This window comes from Alosa sapidissima, chromosome 7 (assembly GCF_018492685.1).
Source record: "Alosa sapidissima isolate fAloSap1 chromosome 7, fAloSap1.pri, whole genome shotgun sequence".
Lineage (NCBI taxonomy): Eukaryota > Metazoa > Chordata > Actinopteri > Clupeiformes > Clupeidae > Alosa > Alosa sapidissima.
Genome location: NC_055963.1, coordinates 23,870,060 through 23,894,837, shown reverse-complemented (window position 1 = coordinate 23,894,837; position 24,778 = coordinate 23,870,060). Strand labels below are relative to the sequence as shown.

At 41.7% G+C, this 24,778-nt stretch overlaps 1 protein-coding gene and 1 long non-coding RNA gene across 4 annotated transcripts; both read left to right on the top strand.

The window, feature by feature from the left end:
- Positions 1-3: 3 nt before the first annotated feature.
- Positions 4-24,778, top strand: LOC121714012. Its single transcript, XR_006033006.1, has 3 exons — positions 4-15; positions 5,715-5,723; positions 23,909-24,778. It is a non-coding gene; the product is annotated as an uncharacterized LOC121714012 (long non-coding RNA).
- Positions 7,879-17,802, top strand: si:dkey-8e10.3 (serine/threonine-protein kinase SBK1). Of its 3 annotated transcripts, XM_042099130.1 has the most exons (5): positions 7,879-7,928; positions 8,706-8,803; positions 14,067-14,233; positions 15,056-15,258; positions 16,574-17,802. In XM_042099130.1, exons 3-5 carry the CDS (start codon positions 14,071-14,073, stop codon positions 17,231-17,233), a joined length of 1,026 nt encoding a protein of 341 aa, XP_041955064.1. In that variant the 5' UTR covers positions 7,879-7,928; positions 8,706-8,803; positions 14,067-14,070; the 3' UTR covers positions 17,234-17,802. The 3 variants fall into 3 exon arrangements, with proteins under 3 accessions (XP_041955064.1, XP_041955063.1, XP_041955062.1); XM_042099129.1 differs by lacking the exons at positions 7,879-7,928; positions 8,706-8,803 and adding an exon at positions 12,293-12,489; XM_042099128.1 differs by lacking the exons at positions 7,879-7,928; positions 8,706-8,803 and adding an exon at positions 12,293-12,497.

The following is a 24,778-nucleotide window of genomic DNA, read 5'->3' as shown; positions in this document are numbered from 1 at the left end:
AACACATAACTTTCAGTGTCCCGCCGGCGGGACGGTTGCCCCCCTCCCCCACCTCCCCCCAACATTCTAAATCAATTGTGTGCACCATATTGCTATGTAGCATAGTAATGTTATACATTTCAAAGCTTTGACTCTTGGGAATCCAAAAATGACAACTTTTTTCATGTACAATCTGTATAGTGCTTTACATTCTTAGATTAATCTTATTATGTCTCAATTAAATTTGATCCAAAATGCCCCCCTCCCCCCCTTCCGCTTTTGGTGCTACCCTGACTTCTGGCTGCAGTGTAGCTGCAGCACAATAAGTAGATGCAACATATTGGGTACTGAAATATTCACAAGAATCCATAGAAATGGAATCTTCATGTTGTGTTATCCAATATTAGTTGTACAGATGTATAGTCTATCTTATACACACTCATTGAACCAACAAAGTAAATGCAAAAATAGAGACATTTTTGTAATCATTCCATATTTAGTGTAGTCATTCCATATCAGAACCCCTGAAGTATAATCCAAATACAAGCTTGAAACCTCAAAGTGTTACCTTTCATTTGAGACCAGGATTATGCTTCTACACAAAGGGGTTCATGTGCAGTAAGCATTTGATTGTCAGTATGCATTTTGGATAACAAAAAGTCCTATAGGGAGTATCCAATTCATTCTATATTGATCTACTTTTGCACACAACTTCACAAGACCTGGTGCTAGGGCTCAGTTGTGTTTCTAAGGGATATCAAGAGACCTAGAGGGCTGAAATGTGGTCAGTTCAGAGATGCTTGTAATCCGGCAGAAAGGAAAAAATATATTCTAGCCTCTGTAACTCTTTGTGAGTACATCACACATTTATTTTGATTGTTTCCTACGAAAACTAGAGGTTCTCAGCTTTCTATAGAGGTCCAACATTTGATGATAGGCCCCAGAAGAGGTGGGAACAATGCCAAAGGTGGGAACAAGGCACAGTGCAATTTCAGGCAAAAACTTGAAATTCTTTTTGAGAGTTATGCTGTTAAAACTATTGGATCTGCCCAGAGCCACTCTGGATCTGCCATAACCAATCTCTAACGTTTGGTCGTGACGTATGCCTGGCTCAAACTAGCGCACGACCTCAACGTCGTTCTCAGCCACTCCCGCTGTTCGCTGATTGGACCTGCAGATTTTTGCAGGAGAAAACCCGCGAATATACCACAGACCCAGACGGTGTACTGAAGGGGAATGAAAATTGAGCGGAAGTACGTAGGACGGCAGAGCCAGGCTAGACTTTCCCCGCTTCCCCATAGCGTCCCCAGGCGGAAAACCTTTTTTACACAGTTTGAAATAGCATAACTTCTCCAGCAGAGGGGGGAATATAGCTAATCCTACCAAGGGGGGTCTTTAAAATCTAAGCATCAGACCAATATTAATGTAAGGTAGATGACAAAAGGTATGGGGATGCTTTCATCCCATACCGAATGAGCACCTGCAATTGGTTCCTTGGTTTTGGTTGATTTGAAAATTGGCTTGAATGAGAAATTCGCTACACAGATCTGCTGAAAAAATTCAAAAGTGTTCACAGATTTGTCTGGGTTCACCCAGGTTACAACATAAACATAAACAAATGCGAATTCCTGCGCAATCACAGACTGCACCTTTAATCTACATTTACCAAAAAGCCAGCATCCATGTCGCTTGGCCCTATGGTCTTTTCGGTGATTTCATAGGCCTTCACTTAAATTTGACTCACTATTGTAAATTTCAAATCTGTTATAAACACTAGGCCAATAATTCTAAAAATCCACATTAGTAGTTACTTTATTCAAATGCATTAGTATATTCAATTTTGTGATTTATTTTGACACATGATTTGATACTTGATGAGGAAGTGTGTAATGGCCAACGTGGCCTATCCCTTTCTGACAAATCAGAAGCGATAACGTGACTGGGTTTCTTAGGTTCAGTTATTAGACCTACTGTGAGAGAATTAGTTCAAGAAGCATAACAAATGGACAGTTGTTACTGGTTAGCTAAATCTGCTCAAATTGAAGCTTGTGTGGTCTTTCGGGGGGAGTTGTGAGCGCTGGGATAGAACAAACCCACACGAGCAGATAGCACAGTTGGATCAGCAGGTCCTGTCACACCTCATCGCCAGCCTGCCACCTTTGACTGACAGGGGAGGGACCACCGGCTAACCAGACGCTATGCTGACGCACCAGCTGCCTCCAACTATGAGCCAAAATGGCCTCTCACACAGCCCACGCGGCCTCTCTGCCCAGCGTGAGTGCTTTATTCCTCCATTCCTCCATCTCGCTAGCCTGTTGGACCACCCAGTTGCCAGCACTGAAGCATAAACAGAGACAGTAACTGAAGCGCTGGTAATGTCACGACCCGTGGTACAGACGTGTCTGGGAGTCGTGTCAGAGTGCTCAGTCTGCTTGGTGGTATCTCCTTACGTCTGCCTGCGACTGTCAACTGTGCACATATTTCATTCTTACTATATAGAGAAATATCGGAGATGCTTGGCAAACATGTATCTCTTTGGCCCCAAAGGAGTTCCTTGATCATGTTAATTTTTTGTGTTATCAAAACCTTGACACCCTTCAGTGGATAAGTCTTTACATGGGGAACCACCTGACCAAATTCTTTTATCAGCCTGGGTGAACTGAACCCAGACAAACTTACTGTAATCGCAAATTTGAATTTCCTCTGAAATCTCCATCTGGAGAGGATTCCATTGACACGGGTTTCCAAACTTCGTTTTTGACTTCCAGGGGAGTAACCAGCATTAAATGAAACTTAAATTGGTGTATTAAAACTCTTACCAAATTGTTTCAGAAAAGCACAAACATATATTTTGTGTAAACCAAGGTTTTAAATGCAGTTGTACTCAATTCCAAAGAAAATACACGTCAATTTCTGTTTAACCCGCCATGCATCAGTGCAGCCCTTAGTTGTGTTGAATGCACTGCTCTATCTGTCATCATATAAAGCCCTCCCCAAGCCGGATAAAGCTATATTGTGATTGGATCTTGGGTTTTGGGGGTTTCGGAAACAGGTGTCAATGGGATCCTTTCCAAACTGACCTGCAGAGCACATTCAAATTTGCTAACAGGTTCGTCTGGGTTCACCCAGGCTAATCTTTTATCCTTGCACTGACAGGAATCCCCGGACTTTAGCTGAATTCAGTGTTCATTTTTCATTAGCAAAATTGCCAATATAAACCTGTGCCAAATGTGTTCCAGCATACATTTTCCTGGATTAAGGCTGGAAATACAGATGTTGGGGAGCTGGTATCTGCTGATGTCTGCTGCATTTGGAGCTGGGTCAGTCTGATGCAAACACTCATACTGAAGTATGTTTGCACCTGGCTGATAATGGTCCCGTGTCCCTATAGTGTCTCAAAGAAATTGATGTTTGTAAGTATTTGGGTAAAATTTAATAGAGGGATTAACTATAAGGTTTCCAAGAAAAATCATTCTTACTCCCGCCTTACTTCCTTCTCTGCAAAGTCTACTGAACAACCAACTGTTGTTGCCTCGCCTGTCCCCTTGATGTTCACTCTAATCCCTTCTGTCACGTCCCAGTCTAGGGGTTTTGTGAGACATGAGCAAAAGATAGGAGACGGCCAAAAACGGAAAGTAACTGCAGAGCATAAATTCAAAAATATTTACTTACAAAAAATATAACAATAAGAAAAATGTGGAAGAACAAAAATTAAGGCTGCCCAAACGAAAGGCCTCAAAAGTAGGCCCAGGTAATCCCCAGCCTTTTCAAGGATACAAGGATACAAGGAAGTTTATTGTCACATGCATATAGTTGCTGGAAGTAAGAAATGCAGTCTATTTGTGCATTTATGGGGGGGGGGGGGTGCAGTAGAAGGGGTTTAGTAGATTAAGTGACAAGGGCTGCATAAGAAAGGTGGGGGAGGATTGGGATTGGGCGGGGGGCACCAACAAGGAGCACCCAAGAGCAACAGGGGCAAGGAAAAACTCCCTTACCAAGGAAGAAACCTTGGGCAGATCCATGGCTCAAGGGGCTAACCCAACTGCCAGGGGTCTTGGTGTGTGTGTTGGGGGGGTGACAGGGGAGATGGGATAGTGTGCTGTGTATGTGGGGAGAGGGCAGTGTGCAATATGTGTGTTGGAGAAGCTTCATCATGAGACAATGTGCTGTGTATTGGGGGGGGGGGGGGGTCAGTGTGCTGTAAGTATGTTGGGTATGTGTGTTGGAGAAGCTTCCTGATGAAATAATGTGTATGTAGGGAGGGGGGGGCAGTGTGCAGCAAGTATGTAGAGGAGGCTTACTGTAGCAAGCAGTGTGCTGTATGTATGTGAGGTGATGACAGTGATGATGTAAGTGTGTGTGTTTTTTTTGTGTGTGTGTTGGGGATGGGGGTGGGGTGGGGGGTGGGGGCAGAAAGGCTAGGCAATCAAGGACATGGATAGATAGATGGAGGAGAAATTATATAAATAATATAATTATTATTATATAAATAATAAAATAATAAAAAGTTCTATGGAGATGTGCAAAAGTTGGAGAAAGTCAGATATGTGTGTGTGTGTGTGTGTGTGTGTTTTGACGTGTGATGAAATAAGAAAATAAATAAAAGGTCTGTAGCATAGGGAGAGGGATGTAAAAGTGTACAGTCATGTACTGTAGGTGTGTGTGTGGGGGGGGGGGGTCATGAGTGCTGAGGAGTGAATGAGTGCAAAGTCAGTATAGTGTGAGTTCAGAGTTGGGAAATGTTTGAGAGTGCTGAGGAGTGAATGTGTGCAAAGTCAGTATAGTGTGAGTTGCTTCGGGAAACAGGCAGAAGCGACAGTGGCGGCAAAAACCAGAGCGCGTGGCTTGCGCAGAGCAACGGAGCGATACAGCATGGAGTGGTAGCGGCCAACCCAAAATCCAAGAACGCCCCTCCTGTGATGTAGGAGGCCCCCTTTTAAAGGGCGGAAACCCAATCACAGTGCAACGCAATTAGATAGAGATAGATAGATAGATACTTTATTGATCCCCAAGGGGAAATTCAAGAAGGAGTAGTTTGCCCAAAGGACCGTCTGAAATTAACAGAGCACAAGACACAGAGAGAAACAAGCAGACAGAAATACAAAAAACATGCAGATGTAACACCTTCCCATGTTCTTCTGTGTTCCCGGCATATTTGATATAGGCGGGCCAGACCTAGCGTTCATGGGCTTCGGAAAAAACTTTTTCCGAGTGAAAACATCATCATACCGCATCATTCACGTCAGGTAATGTGTGAGTCAGAGGTCAGAAACTGGGGCTAGATTTTGCTAACAGAGTTGCCCAGTTAGGGGCTCGTCATCACTTTTGTCGTCACGTTGTAGTTCGTTTGTAGTCCATGTGGCCTTTCATGTCCAACAGTTTTAATGTGAACTTGGGAATTTGCCGTTTTTGTCACTTGAAAGCTGCATATCTTTCTTTCACAAGCGTCTTACACTATATTTTAAGCAAATACAGTTGTTTGTTTAGGATTAGTGAGTGTATGTTTTAACCTTTGTTGTGGCATCCGTGTTTGTCACACATTCCGACGGCAAAGCACATGAACACTTGCTGTCGGAAAAACAAAGTAGCCATGGGGGCGGTCCATGTCATTCCGAAGTGCCCTGAATGCACCAAGAGGCGAGCTAAACTGATGACGACAGCGCTGCAACATTGGAGGTCAGTAAACATTGATCGTGGTGTTATCCAATTGCGTCGAAGTCCGGAATCATTCAGAGAAAACATTGGTCTAGTGTTATCCAATTGCGTGCAGTGAGATTTTCAAATGCATGGTGCCGGGTCGACCCTCGAGTTGGGCCATTACATTGTTCGTGGCCAGACCCTTAATCTTTCTAGATTATCAGGGTCTGGATTTTCCATGCTAGGCTGGAACACAACAGAGAAAACAAAGAAAACATTTCACAGCAAAACATTACTGACTATATCACCAAAAGACACCACCTAGAACAGGGGTGGGTAAACTTTTTGGCTCAAGGGCCACATTTTTGGGTTTTGAAAATTGACCGCGGGCCGCACAACTTCCCACCCATCCCCACACACACACAAAAATACATTTTTTATAGCCTATCATTTAGTATCAAAATTAGTTTTTTTTTTTATATATTAACCCATTCGCGCTGGATGCTGCATGACGCAACATTCTATCTCCCGCCTGATACTGCATAGCGCAACATTGAATCTCCCGCTGGCGCAGCATGCTTTTTATTTCATGTTTCTAGGTGCTACAGAGGCTTATATATTAAATTTTGGTAGGGGGATAGGATTCTATAGGCGTTTTTAGCAGGCATTTTAGGAGTAAATGGGTTAATTGCTTAAACAATACTGCTAATTTGATGCTGTTTAACAAATGTATAAATTGTGCACTGTCGCTGTCGCTATAAGAACAATTCACGTTTATTTCTCAATGATCTTCTGCCCACTCCGCTATGGCTAGTGCTGTACCTATGGCTGTGCCCTCTCACAGTTTATAAATGGTCAGTTGTGGTAACTACTGTTGCCTTCATGATTTCCTTTTAAAAGTTTCTTTTGAGAAGGAGATATCAATTATCAACAATCAACTCTTTCTCCCTCTGGTGAGTGCAGACGCGTTCCCAATTAAATGGAGTAGCATAACGTTCAAGTTAGATCTGCTGCAAAGGAGATAATTAAGAGTAGGCCTATCAACATGATGTTGTAACATTGACATTGTAAACGTTCTCTAAGGAGAGTGAAAAGCAGTTTGCAGTAAAGCTAACCAACGTCTCTATCGCAGGAAAAAAATATCAGCCTGATAACCAAATAAAAAAAAAAATAGCAACCTGATAACCAAATTAAATGCTTGGCGGGCCGGATGAAAGTGCTTGGCGGGCCGGGCCGCAGTTTGCCCACCCCTGACCTAGAATGTTGACAAGCTTCTAACAGTGCCAGAAAGGATCTGGGTGTTTGCTCTTTTAGGTTGCTGGCTCACTAACTTTATATGAAAACTCACCTAATGCTGCTGTCAAACCACAGCAGATTGCACTTCATAATTCAATGATATAGTGTAGATGAATCTTTTTCATCTGTAGGCCTACCCTAAAATCAAACATGTAGTTTTGACAAAGGTTCAACAGCAATTCAATGCCACTCCTTTCCATATTATTGTTAATAAATATATGCTCAAACCTTAATAATAATTTCAAAATTATACTAAAGTCGGAAGTCCAGACTGTTTATGTTATCTTTCAGTTTACAGGTGACAGTAATACTAACTCTGCTAGTACTGCTCTCTACCAATAGAGAGCAGTGTTACTCTAGGACATGCATTTTCGGCCCTCTCAAGCACCACCACATGGCATAGATGTGCCATTTAACCTATAGAATGCCACAGAGACGCATTCTCATGGGTTATATATAGGGAAAGCTTTAATTGCCTTGCTGTCTGAATAAAGGGCAAACGTTAAACTTAATTCATGGCTCAGAAATCAACATCAAAATGATTTCATGTGAGAGGATCATCATGATGGCAGCGACAGCACGCCCCTTGTGATAAAAGGCTACTGTGTACGTGTGTGTGTGTGTGTGTGTGTGTGTGTGTGTTTGTGTGTGTGTGTGTAGTACATGTGCGGGCATGTGTCATCAAATGTTAACCTCTTTGAGTAGGACTCATCAAAGTTGGTGGCAGTATTGGCAGAATGTCGCTGCGTCCTTAATGATGTGGCCTGTCCTTTTGTGCTCAACATGTCAGCATGTCGTAGGTCACAGGTCTTCACACATCATTATGAGGACCTGTAGAGTCCAGATGCTATATTTATTTAGCACAGTTGGTGTGTTCTGGAGACGCATCAAGGAGCATCACACCCAGTGGCATCATATCCAAATCCAGTCTTTTAAAGAGGAACATGACCCTGGGAGAGGTAAAGTGTTTAAAGGCCATTTAACAAGAGGAGATAAACTACAGCATCCATTACATGGTAGGCAGTATGCTTGTTTTTACATTGTGAGGGGATGATTTTGACCATGTTGATTTTTATTTTCGTTATCACTCACTCGGGCCATTGATTAAATTAAGATAAAGTTAAATTAATTGAGAAATGGGCATTCAGTTCTTTATAGTAATATTTTAACTGAATCTCTGGCTGTGATCTCAGTATCTAACCGATACCATATTGAATGACTTTTATTCTGTATGTCTATTGTGATATCCAGTACAACTGTGACTATAATTGGTAATTAGCCCGTGAAAACTATACATGTCTGTTTCTGCACACACTGGTTTTGATTTCTGTGAGAAAGTCCATCGGAGGGTAATATTTGCTTTGGCAAATTCAGGCTGAGAATAGTATCTGGTGAACTATATTGTGACTCATAGCAAGCATGTGGCACACTACCACACACGTGTGCACGCACACACACACACGCACACACACACACACACACATACACCCTTTGGCAGTGCGACAACTGGAAGATTACCTCAGGGTATTCTGTGCTTTGTTGACATCGGATTTGTTTCTTGTATTGCAGTGAAGGGGGTAAGAGGGGCTTTTGCATGTCTCTGTTGAACCCCCCCCCCCCCCCCCCCCCCCCCCCCCCCGCAAACCACCCGCCCCCCAGCCCAGAGGAATTCTCCTGCCCGTTTATTACTCCATAGCACAGATGCCTCCACTGTGCACAGTAGACCACTGTTACACTTGTATTTAATCATGACCTCTTCCATAATCACATCCAGCGCATGTGTTCTTCTGCAGGTGTTGGAAATGGTGGGAAAGCAAGGCACAGTGAGCGGCTGAAGCAGTCTGCTGAGAATCGAACTGCACAACTGCGTGACTGTCTACTAAATGTGAACGTAAATATGCTATTAAAAGTACAGCATGACTGGCACATCACTTCAAAGCCTTTGTATTTACACCCCAGCATGTGTTTCCATTGTGTAATATTCCTACCTTGGCCACCCGTGGCATTCGCATAGGACACATGGTGGTTCAAGTTTCCATTGTAAATTACTGTAGGTATGTGAATATACAGTGACAGACAGCTTGTTGAATACCACACAGCCTCTAGGACCTTCACAGCCTCTAGGACCTAACACACCTCAAGGACCTTCCAGTGGATCAATTTGTTTCACAAAATGGCCGCCTGGCGATGTTAATTGGCCTGAAAGAGCTCTGGCCAGTTCATCATTGGGAGGGGGGGGGGGGTCTAGGACTCTGAACTCTAAATGGGTCTTCTTCAGGACTTCATGAGTGCCTACTCATCACCTCAGGGTGACGGATGCGGGTGAGATCCAGTACTAGGTCCGGCGCTTCGCGGCTTGCCCCTGGCTGAAATGATATCTCGCGTCACTGTCCTCACCCACTTCATCTGCACCTCTGCTGTAACCCATCTCCTTCAGAAACTCTTTAATAACCTTTCTATATTAAGTCAGCTGCTTCCTGTGCCTAAACCCACTTGCCTACCACCTACTACTGTGTATGTGTGGGTGTGGGTGGGTGTGTGTGTGTGTGAGGGGGGGGGGGGGGGGGGGGGCATATTGACCTATTAATAGATGCATTGCAGTCACTGATCAAAGATAGTGTTAGTGATGGGTTAGAGAGTTGGTGAAAGATGATTGTTGATATTTGAACTAAACTGCCAAAAAATAGACCCCTCCCTTCAGTGATCTATAGGTTTGTGGGTGTGAACTGGTGCCACCTGTTTCTGACTGGCCTGAATAGTGTTGTCTGTTTGTTTTCAGTTTTCGCTGGCAGTTACACAAAGTTTTATTTTCAGTGTGTACACATAATGGATCGCTAGTGGATCTTTATGAGATATTTGCTGAATGTGACAAAAAGTGAAAAATAATTATAATCCCTGACTATTCCTTTAACCACCAAATAACTGCATTTCAGCTAAAATACCAGCAGATAATTTAAAAATATCTCACAGAGGTGCAGTACAGTGTATGTGGATCTCAGTCCTGGATCATTTCTGGAACATAGTACATATCCATAATGTAGGGGATGCTTTGATAAGGTAATATAGAAAAATTAGACATTTCATTAGGGCATCACAGATTTATTGCTAGTTGTCCCAGCTTTCAAAAGTTTTCCACCAATTTCTTGATTTCAGATTTTTCTTTTGCTGATAGGAATACTGTTGAGTCTTCCAAAAAATCCTTAAAAATACCGGAGGAACCCACTTTGGAATAGTTCTGTCTTTTTTTGTAATTCCTTATTCTGTGTTTTGCACATGTGTGTGCTTCGCGTTGATGTCTGAGGCTGCTGCTAAACACTCACTTTCTCAGAAAGAGAGAGAGGCCGAGAGAGAGAGAGAGAGCTATTGAGTTCGGGAGAAGCCGAACAACATGTGACATGTGTATATGTGTCTGGACCGGTCATTCAGATACCAAAGACGCAGTTTGACACGATCAAGAACCCGACACCCCCTTTTACAGCACACAGAATTTTAGTTAATCTGTTAGGCCACAGCAGGTGGGTGGTTTGGGGCTTGGGGATGGGGAGGGCATTGGCAAGGATGTAAAACTGACCGTTCTGTGCTCCGGCGAGAGAAAAACACTTCACATCTTAAGAATGTGAGATGACATATAATCATTCTCAACTCTGGGAGCTTTGCTTTTGTGGCAGATTAACATCATACCCCTGTAGTCCAGCATGCAAAGATGATCAAGTTAAGAAATCATCCCCATTATATTTCTATGAGACTTGAGACTTTCTGCATCGAATTTCTCAACAGGGAGCGAAACAACAATCCCAAGCAGGGGGTCAGAGTGAGAGCGACAGCTGTTGGTTGGTAACATTTGGTTGCTCACTCCGCTTTGGAAATTATAGCCCCGATTGTGGTGGTTATGTTGAGCCCGTTGTCTTTCCTCACCATTCTGTAATTCCATTCCTGATGCACCCCTGGGATGTGTCGTGAGGGACGCATACCGGGATACTGGCGCCCACCTCGTATGTCCCTTGGATGCATGCGGAGCCAAAACATCGCCTAAATCCCCCCTCCGCGACCCCCTGTCCCCCAACAGCCTATCTCCGCTCTTCCTGTGCCTCCTGTGTGTCAACAATGATGCTGAAATGTGACGACAGGCATTCCCATACAAGTTGCACATTAATGTAAATGCACATTTATGCAAAATAAAACCAATGGGAATCTGATAAATAGCATCAACCAGATCAGTTTCAGTTTCTCACAAGGATACAACTTAATTAGACACACACACACACACACACACACACACACACACACATATCACATATGTATAGGCACACAACTGAAACAAAACATCTCAATGACAGGGATGATTTATCATTGTATATACTCATGATCATCTGCCATCTAAATCTGTTTACAACAAAAGATTCCACAGTGGGTGCTCACTTATTTAACTGGAATTTAACAACTCCAGAGGCTCTCGCCCTGAATCGAATCTAGCATTTAACACTGCATGCCTGCTGGCGGAGAAATACCCGCAGTGCCACGAGGGGCACGCGCTGCCACTGGGGCACTCAGAATAGCCTTCGCCAGGGTGTTGAGTGAGGACACTCAGGAGTGGAGTGCTACTCTTGCCAAAGCAGTGTAGGGCAATCGTTACGGCAGTGTGTGTGTGTGTGTGTGTGTGTGTGTGTGTGTGTGTGAGATTCAACCTGAGTGCCTTTGATGGCAGACACTTCGGTAACACACTCAGGGGAATGTATTATTTCCAGGACACTTCGCCGGACATGCCAAGGCTGTGTGAGAGAGTAGACTGGTTTGCACTGGGCTGCTGCATCTGGTTAGAGTAATTATTTACAGAGGGACACTTCAAGAGAATAAAGAAAGAATAAACTCAGAGAAATTATTTTGTTACACCCCAGTGTCAAGTGGATTGAAAACAGTGTGACAACCCAAAATAGCTCATTAGTTTATTGTATATTTTGTTTATAACATCCACAAGTCTATCCTATTCTATATTATATTATATTATATTATATTATATTATATATTATTATATTATATTATATTATATTATATTATATTATATTGATAGCTGCGTACGTGAGCATCTAGAAAAATCACGTTGTGTACACGTGTGTGTGTGTTCAAATGTGTGTATGTGCAAGCGTGCACGCCCATGTGTTGTCCAGATACCCGCGCAGTCAGCAGTGGCACAAACTTTTTAATCTTCCCACAGCGGTTAGGAGCACAGCGGACAGCGGTTAGGAGCACAGGGTTAGGGCGCTTCTTCTTCCATATAAAGCGTTAGTTTGCAATCTGCCGCTGAGCAGTGAGTTGGTGAATGAGTGTCAGTGAGACTCAGTGAGTGTGCTATAGCCTACTGGACCTCTGGGTGCACTCTGGGGTGGACAGTACAGCTGCAGCTGAGGTGAAAGAGGGACAGAGGCTGACACGGACAGACACAGGGGCCAGCAATCAGTGAGCGTCCCAGTGCTGGTGAACACATGTGCCAGGTGGACAGAGTAAAGCAGGGCAGTGCAGGTCACATACAGGGCTGATTTCTCTTTTCTCTCTCTCTCTCTCTCTAAAGACTCTCTAAAGGTGTGTGGGTGAGTACATACAAGTGAAGACATCCATGCATTTACGCTGTTCAATACAAAGATGACATGCATGTCATATTATCTGAGCTGTACACATTTTTAAACAAATATTGAATATGATAATGTTGTTATTGGAATTGCATAAATAGTGTGTTTTGGTTCTTGAATAGATCCACAGAAGAACTTTTGACATTGTTTGGTTTGTTTGGCAGCTTAGGTTAAAGATAAAATTGTAGCTTTTATTGACAAAAAAAAGAATTCTCTAAACAACTGTTTTATTACATCAATTATGTTGATGTAATTTTTCTTTCAGAAAAAGAGAAACATGAACAATTCAATTAATGAAAAACAAAAGGAATAGTGTTAAATTGTAGGCTTATATATGTATTTATTTTTGTCTTTGAATTAACATGGATTTTTGTTTCAGATTTCATTCAACCCACAGTATTTTTGGCATGTTCACACTTTAATTTACAATGTATCTAAAAGTAACGAAACGGAGTTTGTTAGTGACTAGTGACTTTGTTAGGCAATATGAGCTCTTTCATGGGCAAGTCTAGTGAGATGATATGCATGATGTAATTGGATAAGTTGATATTTTGAGACATTAGAAGGCCTCCAGAGCACACATCATAATTCAAACTCCATATGATCAATACATTAGTGCTTCTGAGTTGTTTACATTGTAAAGTGTTTAATTTGCAAGCCTGTTTTGTTAATTGTTAACAAATCATTTGATTGAACACAAGAATAACTTTCCTCATTTGCTACCTAATGGACACTTGCCCACAGTGTGTAATCTATTTGACCAAGTGTTAAATAAGAAAGTGTTTGGGGGTTGAAGAAGTGTGTAAGGCATGTGTGAAAGCAGCTCTGGTAATCTGATGAAGAAGGTGTTGAAAGATGCCTGTGACAGACGGGATTGATCCTTGTCTTGTTTAAAAAGAAAAAAGAAAAAAAGAGGAATGCACAGCCTTACACAAAAACCAAGTGACTGTGACAGTGAATGTTGTAGGCAGATGAAATATAAATGACAACTAACACAAGTGTTTAGAATTAGATGAGCTTTGGCAGTGACAACCTCCTCATCTGACAATGTTATAGTTGGAATAAGCACAACATTTCAGCGATTAATCATATTTATCATAAGACAAGTCAGTCTTTCAGCTTCATGAATTCAGCAAGGACTTGTTCATCACCAGCTGTAACCGTCATCAGTGCAGTCAAATTGTTTGAGTAGAGATATGATATGTATCCATGTAAATCTTATACAGTAATGATATGTCATAACAATGTATATATCATATACTGTACATTGTTTATATATATATATATATATATATACAACAATGTACAGTATATTGTACTGTTTAAATCTCAAATGAATGTTATGCTATGTTATTTGTAATGATTTTACGTAACGGTAAATACAATGATTTCAATCCACATTTAAATGTATTTCATAGGTGTGGATGTAAGTCCGATCCTCAGTGTTGACATAAATCTAATGTGTGGCTTGAAATGTAAATGTGTGTGACATGACATGCGTGTCTTGCTGTCCCTGTGGCCTCTGGGCAGGACGATGATTGAACTGGGGATGCCGGCCGGGAGTCTGATCGACGAGCTGATGGAGCTCACTGCCCAGAGCCTCAGCCACCTGGAGATCAAGGAGCACTTCAACATCATCAAGGAGATTGGCCGCGGAAAGTACGGCAAAGTGCTGCTGGTCACACATCGCTTCAGGGGTAAGGAGGACGGCGGGGTGGGGGAGGGGGACCGGTTGCACGGGGACAGGGCAAGGTCAGTACAGGGCTGTGGTTCAGAGGATGGGGCATGGTGGTTAACGCTCATATTGCAGGGTTACTGATGAGTGTGTGGATTTGAGTAAAGAGGGGGGTGTTTACAAAACATGACAAATTGGTTCAGGCTTAATTATAACAGTGAGATACTGACATTTACAACGTTGTAATGCACTGAAATAGGAAGTGTGGAAAAATGATAGATAGATAGATGAGTTAGCTATGACAGTGTGTATGACAGGGTGTAATAGTGTCATGCTACCATAATCAGAAACTGTGTTGACAGAATGATGACATAACATGACATTTACTTTTAGTGATAATGACCATGATAAGTGATTGGACTTCAACTGCCAGTATTACAAGGCAGGGTATCTGCCATAAAATTTCCATGACATGGTTATATCAGGCAGGGTTAAGTGTTACCAAATTTTGTAAAATAATTTGCTTAAAGAATATTAAGGCTTATGCAACTGGAAGCAATGTGGTCTGACGTAACAGCAATGTAATTTCTAACTAATCCCTGTTGTGACAGGTGGTTAAAATACAGTATATAACCCATCACCAGTCAGATTTTGGGGCAAGCAGTTGTGTGCTGAAAAGACACACACACAAACTGGACCTTAGGAAAGACCTTAAGAAAAATGTTCATATTGATCTAAAAGAAACTGTAGAGATGACAGTGTTTCATATTTTGGTGTCTTGTGTGTTTTTGTTGTTTGTTGGTGTTTGCTGGTGTTTTGTGGCATTTCTCGGGTTAACGAACAGGGACACCGATGGCACTCAAAGTGATGCCCAAAGCTTCGACCAAGCTGCAGGGCTTCCTGCGCGAGTACTGCATCTCCCTGCACCTGTCACGCCACCCGTGCATCGTGGGACTCTTCGGAATCGCCTTCCAGTCCAAAGAGCACTATGGCTTTGCCCAAGAGCTGGTGATTGGCCGGGACTTGTTTGCGGTTATCAAGCCAAGGGTAAGACCCATGCTGTGTGCATAGGTAGAAACTGCTACCATGTTCAGTTGAATTCGGGCTTCTCTTTTTAAGCTATTGCGAAAACAGTTGAAGAAAACAGAGGATGTGCAAATCACAACAAATATGTTTTTGTTTTCCAAGACCACTGTTATTAGTCAATCGATTGCACTTTCCCAAACCCCTTGAAATGCAGACTTTAAATTGGGAAACAATACAAAATACTTTACCACCTGCATTACAGAGAAGGCAATGTTTGGTATCCATACAAGAACATCATCCAAAGTAACCAGAGCCGCCTTGGAACATGGAAATTATTTGCAAGATTCATAACAAGATCAAAGGTCAGATTCTTCAAACTCGATATGGCAGGCAAATTAGAGTGTGAACTATAATTATCAGGCCCCTAACTTCGTCATTAGTAAGACTGATGTATCTCTTCATCTGTCAAGGAATCTATTTAAAGTCCTGAAGAGTAGACTTCTAACTTATCAATCAGGAACTTCCAAAGAGATTTGTGAAAGCTCAAGATGTGGATGGTGAAGTTAATAAAACAGGTGGAAACCTTTGCCCTGTGAGTGCTATATTTTTTATTACAGTGGCCTAAAGTGCCTTAAGTGAATCCCGAAAGTTAAGCTCTTTGTGATCCTGGGGATTACAAAGGCATCTGACATGGAATGCAGTTAAATTAAATTCAGTTCCACGGTCACGTGAAGTGAAGGAGGTGAGCGTGTGGCACCTCATGGTATGTGCATTTGTCACTCCTCAAACTGTGCATTATAGATAAAGCCAGTGGTCACGGTCTGGACCACACACGCACTCCAATATTCCCCTTCATTTGCTGTGTATTATAACAATAATTGACACTAAGAAATACACTCACGCCATCCCAAGAGTGCAGACTGTGGAGAGCCTAAGAAGGATGGCATACCTAATCCCTTTCTTTCTGCCACTGAATGAAAGATTTCATATGCAAAGCTCATGGAATTTCATTACAATCTGCTCTTTTAAACTAAGAATGACCATATACTGTATCTATTTGTGAAATATGTTTTAACCAATGTTTCATGAGATGATTGTATATGTTAAAAGAATCAATGCAGTACACATTTAATATTTGTAAATGATGGTATTTCATATCATTTACACCACTCTCCTGGGTGGTGAGGGTGATTAAATGCAGGATAATTAAAACTTTTTTCTCTCTTTCATATCTAAAAAAGCAATACATTACAGAAATGTTTTTCTGATCTGAAAATATGAATGGTGAGGCTGTGGAATACAGGCACACACTTATTCTAAACCCCTCTTCAATCAGGTGGGTATTCCGGAGTGTGCAGCGAAGCGCGTCGCCGAGCAGGTGGCCAGCGCACTGGAATTCATCCACGACCACGGCCTGGTCCACCGCGACATCAAGCCCGAGAACGTCCTGCTGCTCGACAGCCACTGCCACCAGGTCAAGCTGGCCGACTTCGGGCTCACCCAAAAGAAGGGCACCCTGATCCGCATGATCTCGGGCACCCTGCCCTACATGGCGCCCGAGTTGTGTGCCATGGCAGTGGAGGAGGGTGAGACGGAGGCCAAGGCGCCCCCGCTCAGCGTGGAGCCCAGCCTGGACACATGGGCATTTGGCGTGCTCGTCTTCTGCATCCTCACCGGCTTCTTCCCCTGGGACCGCTGCGTGCCATCTGACGACTTCTACGAGGAGTTCGCAGATTGGTGCCAGCAGCCGTCCATCGCAGATGTCCCGTCCCAGTGGAAGAAGTTCAGCCCCGCCGCCCTGGAGATGTTTAGCAAGGTGCTAGCCTTGGATGCCACCCAGAGGTGCTTGGTAAGTGAGGTGAAGGCGTATGTGGAGAAGGACTGGCTCAAAGCAGGGAGCTCTAATGGCCTTCCATGGGCAGACAGCAAGAAGGTCAATGGCACGATCAGCCCTAGCTTGGGCAGAAGCAGCCCTGTCCGTGAGGCGTTGGCATGACGTAAATCATATCATTCTCAAGGACTTCCCAAGGGTTCTTTTTTAGCATGCAGTGGAGGGAGGAGGTCGGAGAGTGAGGATAAATGATAAATTCCTTCAGGACTGTAGGTCATCTCAACTGGTTGCGGCACTCATTTTATGGGGGCCGTTAAAGTGTACACACCTTCCGCTTGCAGCAGATGGATAAAGTGTCTGGGAAAGCCCTGAGCCCTGGTGGCCTTCAAGAGCATGGACCAAGAGCTCTGATGTCTGATACCTAGACATACCATATTCCCTCGGAGAGCATTGCTTTATGGAGAAGATCCTGTTCCTTTGTGCTCTGAATCTTCAACTTTGCACGTCAACTAAAAGCCACAAAATATAATCTTGCTGACTGTAATGTTATTGGAACTACACTGACTTATGTGAGAACCAAGCCAATATCAATATAACAATATAATTCAATGTCACTAAAAATTCATTATTTTAAGTTGTTGACAGGTGTCTGTTGCACAATGATATAAACACATAATATTAATTTTGCACACACATCTAATATATTGTTTGAATGTAAGATTTGTCAGAGTGTAATGCCTGTGCACGATACAAATAAAATTATTGAATCTGTCCATAATCGCATTTATCTTATTGAAACCCCTATGCTACACTGTCAAAGACCTGCCAGTCGAGGCAAGACTAGACAGAGAAGGGAAAGAAGACCAGTTCTTCCTCATCTTCCTCAGTTGTTCGCTGAGAAACTTCAGAAAGAAATAACTCTGTGACACTACCAAGGCTGATCAATGAGCAAGGACTCCACACTCTAGCTTCAAGTTTCAAGTTCAGGAGGATGTAGAATTGGTTTGAAACTCATTAAGTCGTTCAGCAATCGTTTTAGGGCGGGTTGGTTAGTAGAGGGGTTAGGACAAGTGTGGGCATTCACATCTGTGCATTGCAATGTAATTGTCCAACATGTTCTGAAGACACTTCTGTAGAAGCACAATCAATACAAGAGCACTAAGCCGGGGCTCTGGGACTGTTATCTCACTCAGGGGAGAATGTGTTTCATGTTACGGGCTCTTTGAAGTTGGCAGCGGTAGTTGTGGTAAGTGATCCGTCCATGGCCTTTCTTTCCCCTGCGCTCCTTCCTCTTTGTCCCTGATACCCATCAGCCCTTAACATCGAGTAATCTCATGGCATCTGCTGCAGCTGGCCCGTCACTGACTGACGTTGTCCCATCTTCGTCTGTTCGAGCAGGAGCGCTAACAACGGCTGTCCCAGTGAGACCGCAGCATGGCGCGTTCGTTTAGTTTACGCATGGGTGGCGGTGTGGTTGTTGGGGTTGTTGTTGTGGGGCCGAGTTGTGAGTCTGGCATAGATCCTGAGGTTAGTTGCCCCCTTGTGTCCCTACTAGTGCATAGTTCGGCAGTTACACCAGCCAGCCGGTGGTCATCTTACAACCCCCACCCCCTAGGGGTCTAGACATGCCCTCACTGCTGGGCCTATCTGTGACCTTTCCAATACAAACAGTCACCAAACACATGCTGGGACATCTGACCACACTCATACTTGGATTCTCATGAACCAACAGTCATCAATCAATCTATCAATTGCTTCTGAGAAATAGATCTATACCTGTCACTACTTCAGACTAGGGCTGTCACAATATCAGATAGTCACTACATATATTACACTACGTACACTACAATAATTGAGTCCAAATGAATTCACTATAACAATGTTTGCACAAAGTAATAATCTTTGAATATGTTTATTGCCTGTTTCTAGCCAAATGAATTACACTCAAAATATGGGTGTAGTGAGGTGGAGAGTCTGTACCCATAACAATTACACTTACACCAGGATTGTTATAAATTCTAAACAAAAGATTTTTCCAATATTATCATATTTGTACTAAATACAAATATGATAATATTGGAAAAATAATACAAAATGAATACAATATTAACAATATTAATACAATATTAATTGTTGCATTTTCAAATATTATGGTTATCGTCAATACCGGCAGGCCTACATGATGACATCCCTACTTTAGACACACACAAGAGAAACCATTTACAGCATTTGCACTATGCATCAATGAGCTTTATTAGAGTTGATGGAGTTACAATGGCTCCGTCATGACACCGAGAGGAACAGTGTCGGTCTTCATGGTAAATATGACAGTTCTGTGACTCCTTTTGGAACACACTTGTAAGAAGCTTCCAACTGCATCACTGTTCCACACTGAAGCGTGACATCAACAGCTGCTGCACTAAATCTAATTTCTCTAATGTTTGTACAATAAACTGCCGGACAGTGTTTATAGTCCTGATTTATGGTTGGGACGTGCAGTATGTAGCTATTAAAACCACATGTCATCAGGGCTACAGCAATATCAGAAAGGTGCATAAGATTTTTGTTAAAGACAGATCATTCATGTTGGATGAACCCTACATTGACTTCTTCTATTTGTGATTCAGTGCACTCATTCACAAATTATTGTCAGTTTTCAAAAACATGGTTATCAAGTAACACCTGCCAAGTTCTGCCTTTAATTATGCAATCAAGTTAAAGGCAACAGCAAAATATTCTATGATATGAGCAATCTTTATCCTATTTTTATTTTTTTCATTACTCCGAGGACTTATTGTAAGTTTAACCAGAACATGGATTCCAACTAACTTACAACAGATTACTGCCATCTGTTTTGGATGTTATGCTTGCAGTCCTATCTAATAGACAGACTGAGGGCAATCGATGACCTCAAAGTCAATGTTGTTACACTTCTGCTAACATGTGTCAACCAGCTGTGGAACGACAACGCGCATCCATTCTTTATGTATTAGCTAAACTTTCCAGGGAACAAAAGGAGTTCCCAAGGGGTGGTGCCATTTGTTTCTTTCTGCATTACATCAGTGCCTTTGGTACCCAAAGTGCACCATGTTCAAACAAACAGGTGCCATCGCAGTCGCACGGTGAGTCCTGAAGCAGAGCTGAAGAAAGGACGGACAAAGATTTGCTCAGGGGCTTTCAATCTGTTAAGAATACTTAATGCTGCTGTTGTGGAAAATAAACACAACTCGACTCGGGCCTTGTAACAGCCAAGAGCTCCCTTAATGCTTCCATCAAAAACGCATGTGGTGAAGTGAGGGAGAAAATGTGTCATGACTTCACCCAATGGCAAACATCACAGGGAAACAAGCGATGGTCTATGACTGAGGCGACAGATGACACAACGCATTTCTAAGTGTTGATGTATTATTCCCTCGCAGTCAAGCGACAAACACAGGCATAGACATTTGTCAGTGGCAGCATATGCATTGCCACATGTTGTCAAACATTAACCTATGCTATGTTAGCTACTTGCAGTTGTTCTAGCAGATTTTGATGACAGACAGAATTGTGCTGTAGGCCTACCCATAATATGCAATGAGGAATTGAGATTTTTTGACAAGTTATTGTTATGTGAAACAGCTCTGACTTGTGAGTTCTGCTAGGCTCACATTGTTACAAAAAGTGCTTCTAGGTTATTTTCGCATGACCTGTCTCTGGCTTCATAGAAAAATTTAGCAACCCAACTACTGTGCAAGAGAGAGAAAATTACCACAATACTAAGACTAAACTAAATGTTTATGTGGACTGTATTTAAAGAAGCACTATGCAACAATTTTAGCAAAAATTACCTTAGTTATGCAGGTTGAGAGTCGTTCTGATGGTTCTACAACACTTTCTGGGTCGTTTGGTGGGTGCTTCGTCTCCCCCTATCGATTCTACGCGGAAAAAACGAATATGCAACTTACTGGACCCAGTCCGGGTAAATCCGGGTGTGACTCAGCGGAAGTATCCAATCGCGCCTCGAAAATGTAGTCAGATTGTAGTTTCGAAGAAGACTGCAAAACGGACGCCGACTTGGCTTTGTTGCTGTTGAAATTGTAAGTAGCCTACCCTTGGGTGAACTTTGGCTTTTGTAATGTGGTTTGATAGTCTCTTGCTACCGAAGCTGCAGGTGGAGCTGTGTAGTGAAAAATGCAAGCTGGCGAAAACCCAGAAACAGCGAAGGAATAACCAGACCATAGTGCTTCTTTAACACTACAAGAGACAACAGAGAACTGATTCTTTTGTTCAAAGAACAGTTAAAGGACACCTCCGATCTAAGAACAACTTGGATAATGGACAATGGACAGTAGTTTGCGTGACATTTGTTAATCAACTTGTATGGAGTTTTCTTAGCAAGATGGCACCAACCAGAAAGAAAAGGTACAGTGTAGGGCCTAATGCACTAACTGCACAGACCTTTTTGTAGCACCCTTTCCATACATTTAAAATTTAATAGGACTCCAGTTGGTCTCCAGGGACCCTCTCCACACTATCACAGATGTGTAATGAATGATATTCTCTGCATTGTCAGTGACTTAAAGTAGCAATTTACTTTGATGTAGCAAGCTTGCCTCCAAGGCTATTCCATTCTGAATGCATATTCTGGTCTTACTAAAAACTACTCTGATTTTTAGCCAGCAAAGAAAGTTTACACCTGTTATCATCTAAAAATAGACCCTAGGTTGTTGTTTGACCAGAGTTGTCCTTTAACTTGTAAAAAAGTGTAACATGGTCAGCAATCCAATGAACTTTTAACACAACAGTTAGCCTACTGTCATAAATACCACTCATGGCTTGCAACCTTTTACCTGGACACAGTACATGTGAAATTGGCAGCAAACTGGCAAATCTCTGATGAGCCATGTCGACTGACAAAGTAATATTACACAATTTCATAGTAGGCTGCATAATTGCCATAAAGTAATTTGTGATTGTCAGGGTCTGGGGAGAGCGAAGTTGCAAGGCTGGTTCTCTATAGGATACGGTTGGGAAGGCAAGCCATTCTCCTTATCACAAGCTAGTTTACCAGCAAAAAGAACTAGGCTATATAACATGTTGGGACAAAATATAATAGTAATCTTATAGGAAAACGATTGTATTTTGGGACATGCTAGAAGTATAGTAATTTGGGACATACTGTATATGGAAGGATGTACTGGGTAAGGATATTATAGCTTATTAGAGAACATCATAGAAGTAGGCTATTATACTTCTCTAGAACTACTATAGAAATCTTGTAGTATGGCTAGTGCCGCTATACTATAGTATAGACTTCAGAGCTGTTATATTAAGGTAAACAAATAGGATAGGATGGCTTTAATGGCCTTTTATTATTGACGGTTCTAAGAGTTGTATGTCTCCTGTTCTATTTCAGGTTGTCTTTACAACAGATGTGCTAATATTGCATCACCAGCCCACTATAGCTTCAGGTTGGAAGGTTGAGCCCATGTTAAAGTATCAGGGTTAGCATTCACAAATTAGCCCCCCTGGGCATATAGTCACAATTCTACAAATTTCTGTTCCTACACCTTACACGTGGATGGTGGATGGCCCATGGAAAAATATTCCATGAACACAGAACGAAATAAAGTACAGGCATGCTCACCAGATATTGAAAAAAAATGTCACATTAAAATGTCACAAAAAGAGTCACATTAAGTCAATTTTATAGAATGTGTTAATTTACTGAGTTGATTAAAACAAATGCACAGCCAGTTGTCAGTTTAGATCAATGATCATGATATAATTGGGACTCTAAACTTACAGGGAACCTCTCATTGCATCATTTGCTAAGATGAAACATCAAAGCACAGAGTAAGAGAGAAAGAGAGAGAGAGAGAGAGAGAGAGAGAGAGAGATTTGCTAATAGGAAAGTATACTATAAACTAAAAACTCCATGGCTGATAGTGAGTGAAAAATATGGATATAGAATGAATATTCTTTACTCTCATTAAATAATGGTGGTCCTGAAACAACATTTGTTGTTAAATGGAAGTCCAAACATTTAACAATTTAATTTGTTGTTAAATGGAAGTCCAAACATTAAACAACAAATAGTGATGGTCCAGGAATAACATTTGTAAGTATATCCAGGATCCATGTATCCAAGTATATCCATGTTGCATGTCCATGGTGTTCCAGGACCACCATAACTATGTTAGTATACTTGGAAATGTTTTGATGTCATTTGAAGTCCACACTCTCATATCAGACACAAACACTATGACATCACACTGTTGAAGAATGTAGAACTTGTAGATCACAACACACAAAACAGTGCACCACAGTGCTGAGTTAGCAGGATCTGTGAGAGGGCTTCCGTGTGATCGCGTGATCGTGGAATGTATTCCCATTGGTTAACGCTGAGTAGTTTGACTGAAAGAGAACAGTGTACCACAGTCAAGAGTTAATACTGGAAAATGGCTTCTTGTGCTGTGTATCAAACTATAGGCTTCCCAGATCATACAGTTTAAAACACAGCACCAGAGCAACCTCCAAAAACAACCCAAAGAGACCTGTGGCTTTCTGTCCATGACTGTGTGCTCATGAGAGAATATTAGTTTAATCTCCTGCAAAGAAAGTTTCTGCGAAATTGTAACAATGTAGCTACAAACAATTTAAGAGATTTATGTTCAAATGCAGTTCATTTATTTGCTAATAAGGCAGAAACAACAATCAGTTAACGGAAAATAAAATTTACTTTACTATTCTGAGTAAAAATATAAAAAAATATGTTGATATTTTCAGAAATCGTGCACTATGAATAAAAACTAAATCAAACTTTTGATGTTTAAAAAAAAAAAAAATCAGCACAAGCTTACAATGACATAACATTCTAAAAATATTGCTGTAATATAAAAACATTCAACTTTACACTTTGAAACTGACTATCATACTTTATTTGAGCACAAACAACTCCTTGACAGTTTAAGAGCATAGGCTGCTCTTCATTTGACATGCATGAGTAAAGGAAGCATTGGAATTCAAGGCAATTAAGAGATTCCCCAAGTGTTCTGTAATGATCAGTTCAGCACAGCTGCGTGTCTTGCCCTTAGAAATGTGCGTGAATCATTTTACACTTGCTGTCGTCCAACACCCAGGCCAAGCACTCCACTCACTGAGGTCATATTACACCAGTGGTGCGATGCTGTTGGATTATCAATAGACAGCAATTGTTTGAATATCCCTTGCATAATTTTTTCCCAGATATACTGTCATAGAATACATACTGTGGACCACAGGTATGGTTGTTACAAGGGCTGAACCCTTTGTTGCAAATAAAAAGTGGATATTGGTGTCACTAAGTATATGATCAGAACTTGATATATAGAGAAATGTAAAGTTAGAATGTTTACAATGATAAAGTTGTTCCCAGAATTTACATTCATGCATGTGTTTGGTGTTCTAAAGCTACAGTAACTGCACTATTTACAACATGGTTTTATGTATCTATAATAGTATATAGTATCTAACAGTATAACAGTCACTAACATGCATTAAATCCTGTTTAGGTAAAATGTAAGAATAAAAGAAGTTTAACAGCTGCCAAATCATTAAAGCAGGATATACTAGACATAAGCATTGCAATAAACTCCCTTGCAGCATGGCAACAATAATGTCAATTATTTGTAGCTCAGACTTCAATAATCTGCAAATCTCTTAAACTCATATTTAATTGCAAAAAGG